The 4,283-nt window shown below is 33.7% G+C and overlaps 1 protein-coding gene across 1 annotated transcript; it reads right to left on the bottom strand.

Annotated features, from left to right (window-relative positions):
• Nucleotides 1-943: 943 nt before the first annotated feature.
• On the bottom strand, nucleotides 944-4,000 carry Tsp_12644 (putative Hsp90 protein; the record flags this gene model as incomplete). The annotated part of the gene is made up of 12 exons (XM_003368919.1): nucleotides 944-1,051; nucleotides 1,429-1,566; nucleotides 1,750-1,960; nucleotides 2,020-2,147; nucleotides 2,208-2,355; nucleotides 2,411-2,646; nucleotides 2,803-2,903; nucleotides 3,003-3,112; nucleotides 3,168-3,331; nucleotides 3,392-3,613; nucleotides 3,666-3,739; nucleotides 3,866-4,000. Coding segments are annotated over 12 exons (1,775 nt in total), but the record flags the coding sequence as incomplete, so codon positions are not given.
• Between the last annotated feature and the right edge of the window lie 283 nt (nucleotides 4,001-4,283).

Genomic DNA, 4,283 nt, shown 5'->3' with positions numbered 1-4,283 from the left:
GCTTTCGTGCACATCAAACAGCTTTACCGGTGCTGCATTGATATGGAGAGGAAAAAAAATTTTTTCATCAATATAAAAATATGGATAAATGGAATTATTGTTTTGCTTTGCAGACAAATGAAATTATTTTATTTTTTTCCACTTGTGAAAAGTCAGTTTGCTGCTGCTAATTTTATTTTTATTTGCTTTAAATTCACCAAGCAGTCGGTTTATCGAATTTTTCAAAACTGCCGTTTGCTCAATTGTGTGCTGACGAAGATTGCAAAGCAAAATCGGTTTCTTATTGACCAAAGGGAAAATGCTGCTGCCTTGGGCTGGCGGTCAGTGAAAATCAATGTAATTCATTTGACAAGCAAAATCCATCTACTGAAGAACATCGAGCTGCTGCGCACTGCGATTCGCTTGTCATTCGAAGCAATAACTAGACAAGTCGAAATCGATAAAAATAAATAAATATACCATTAAACCGGAACTTTTCATCCATTTACTCACTGAAATTTCCGCATCGAATGGAAAAGCAAATTTCCTTTTTTATTTCTATATTTTATGTTTTTTTTTAAAATAATGTTTATAATTTAATTATTATGAATAGAATGAATGATAAATCAATTTCCATTTTGATTTTCTTCTACGCTGCAACTAACTAGTCAACCTATTTCGACAATTATATTTCAATCACGTACAGTATGTACCAATACACAAACCATAACTATCACCCTAACTGTCATTACTGTAGTCAATTAAGTTTTGTAATGTGCAAGTAAGAGTATTGAGAAATTATCAATTTCGGAAAACAAATTTATTTCCAATAAAAACAGAAAAGTAAATTTTTTTTCCATAACTGATTGATTGGGGAAAATTTTTTTACTAAATTTCAATAATAATAATACTATGCAAAATAGATCACACTGAAGATGGTTTGTTGGAAATGCACAGCGCAAAATTACGTTTGCAATTTCTGCGTCACTTCACTGATCAATTTGTTCACCTTCCCGACAACAGACTGAACATTATCGACAAGACCAGCGGCTATCAATGCATTTTCATATATCTGGAATAAACACGAGCAAACAATTATTGTACAAACAGCTTTGTTGAATAAAAATATCCGTTCGAGATAATGGTATATTACTACTGATTGTTCATTTAACATTCTCACCTGTTCCAAAATGGCAGTTGCCAGTGATTCATCCTTGAAACGCAGTTTTGCCAATTTAACGATCACCGGGTGGCTTAAAAGCAACGGAAAAATTATCATTCAATTCTCATCAAATAGCCATTGCAATCAATATTTCTAATCATATCAAATTGGAAATTATCTAATCAAACAAGCAGCTTTGATAGAAGAAAAAATAATCGATAATGTCGGATAGAAAAATAATTTCTTTTTTTTTAATTTTAATAGTATTAAATTTACTTTGGATTCACTTCTAGTGTTGGCTTCAACAAACGAAGTCGTTGATCATCGGTCATTTTCTCCATCACGTTTGCTCTCAAAAAGCTCCTCACCGCTCCCAGTTCAAGAATACTTATCATACAAGGATAAGTGGTTATCTTTTGCGTAGTCTGGCAAAGATTAAGAATAAAGAAAAATATAACAAAATTATTACTGATAAATGAAAATAACCTTGATTTCATTGACTTTATCTTGCCCTAAAGTCTTTTGGATCCACTCTAACATGTTCTGCAAATCTTCTTTGGACAGATCGGCTATAAAATATTTAAATAAAGCAAACATCACGAACACACATTTTTATATATGTTAAATTTACACGTTTCAAGAACTTCGTTCTCGGTTCTGTTCCTTTGTAAGGCAGATTCAACAGACACTAAATTGAACCGATTGAACTGTCTCAATGAAAGCATAGTCACTTCATCGGCTGGATGGTAGCAAAACAGAATTTCCAAATTGTCAGCTTTGACAGCTTCATAATAAGGCGAAGCTTCAGCAAGCGAGCGGCTAAAATACAAATTAAATGAGTGATTAAAACTTAAAAAACAATCAAATTCGGTATTCACTTCGGTATGCAGAGGTAATAGATTTCCCGTTGATCTTCTTGCATTCTACTGCAGTAATCTTGGAAGGAAACTTTCTTTCCAGGACGTTGATTGGACGATTCAAAAAGCAACAATTTTGCAATATCCTCCTGAAAAAAATTATTATTAAGTACAAGGTTAAAAAACAACAAATTATTATTAGTATGCACTTTTTCAATTTGTGATTGAGATTTCAAAATCCCTTCTCTGAAATAGCTGCTGTAATAAGAATGAAATGCTTCATAATTTTCTGCATCCTTTTTCATCTGATCTTGGAAAAATTTGACCACTTTCGACAGTGTGACAGATTTGATTTTGCTAAAATGTGAACAAAACACTACTAGTTGGTGGAATTTTGCCAATTTCAACCCACTTCAGTATGGAAGATTTCTGCAACAGCTCTCGGCTGAGATTCAGCGGAATATCTTCACTGTCGATGACACCTTTCAGAAATCTCAGCCAATTGGGAATGACATCCTTAGCCGATTGTTGAATAAGCACTCGTCGACAGTACAACAGCACGCCCACTTCGGTGTGGGTCATGTCCAAAAAATCTGGCACTGCATCGGGTACGTACAGGATGGCGTTCAAATTCACCGGGGCATCTACCTGCAATTGTAACACAACAGACAGAGAAGAGGTTTCAGTTGAGAAAAAAATTATTAAAAACAAAAAAATTACCCTAAAATGAAAAGTAAATATTGGTTCGCCATTCGATGAATGGGATATGAATCGATAAAATTCTTTGTACATCGTTTCAGTTACATCTTTCGGATCCAAAAGCCACAAAGCTTGCATATTGTTCACCTTCACTTCGTTGATCATTATCGGGAAGCTGACAAAGTTGCTGTACTTTTTGATCACATCTGAAGCAGCGATCATGATTATGATGATGATTATTATTTCGAACAAGTTATAGCAGAACAATCCACAATTAATTCATTATCAAAAATAAAAGAATTAACCTTGAATTCTTGACTCTTCTGCAAATTCTGCTTCGCCTTCTTTCAAATGACAAACGATCTTAGTTCCAAATTCTACATTTTCGACTTCTTCAATTTCATAGTATCCATTTCTGTTGATTAAGAATCTTTTAATGACTTTAGAAATTTCAAAATATTCACACTCACCCGTCAGATACCCATCTGTAACCTTTGCTGTCCGGTGCGCGTGCTTTAGTGTAAACTTCAATTTTATCTGCAACCATAAACGCTGAATAAAATCCAACTCCAAATTGACCAATAAATTGCTCCAAGTTGGAATGAGAGGAATTTTTGAATTTTTTCACAAAATCCTACAAAATTTAAAGTATATAAAAATGAAAACAAATTGTCAAAAATAATCTACAACTGACCGACGTTCCTGACTTGGCGATGGTTCCCAGGTGAGATTTCAGCTCTTCCTTTGTCATGCCAATTCCATTGTCACGAATTGTGAACGTCTTCTCAAGTTTGTTGGTAAAAATTTCAATTTTCAGCTCATCCACTGTTTGGATATCGGTGGCATTGGTCGCTTGCAAAGCCCGCAATTTTTCCAACGCATCACTTGCATTCGATATCAACTCACGCACAAATACCTGAACATCATCAAATTATGGACAAGAAATAATAAACAAACAAAATGCTTACTTCTTTGTGTGAATATAAAGAGTTTGCCACCACGTCAAGTAACATTCGAGTTTCCGCGCGAAATTCATGCTTTTCTGAAAATGTTAACAACAACAGTCTAACGTCATCAAGCAGATTGCTGATCATTAGATTATTGTGCATTACACAATAATAAATGAAAATTAAATTTTACAAAACAGTCAAATCAAAAATAATAATACCAATCGGTGAATTGCATTCAGATTCAGCCACAGCCAACACTGATGTGGTGGTTTGAAGCAAACGTTTAACTTGCATTCTGTGCATCGACTGATTGAATATCCCATTCTTTAATTTTCTTCGTAATTGTTCATTTTCTGCAACATTTAAAAATCAAAAACATTCACAGCTTCTATTTCATCGCGAAATTTAAAATAAAAGAAATTTAAAGTGCAATAATTACGCTACCAATAATGCTATATCTGCGAATTTGGTATACATCATAATTTCGGTGGAAAAGTCGCTTTGTCGACAGTCGCAGCACTTTGTACATCTTCTGTTTCAAATTCATTTAATATTTTGAAATCACAGGTTATCACAGGATAAAAATATAATATGACGCTCATACGAAAACAAAAAAATCTGGCCTATCAAATACTT

The sequence above is a fragment of the Trichinella spiralis genome (genome assembly GCF_000181795.1).
Source record: "Trichinella spiralis strain ISS 195 chromosome Unknown Scfld1621, whole genome shotgun sequence".
Taxonomy (NCBI): Eukaryota; Metazoa; Nematoda; class Enoplea; order Trichinellida; family Trichinellidae; genus Trichinella; species Trichinella spiralis.
The sequence above is the reverse complement of the archived record's forward strand: the minus strand, read 5'-3'. Positions and strand labels throughout refer to the sequence as shown.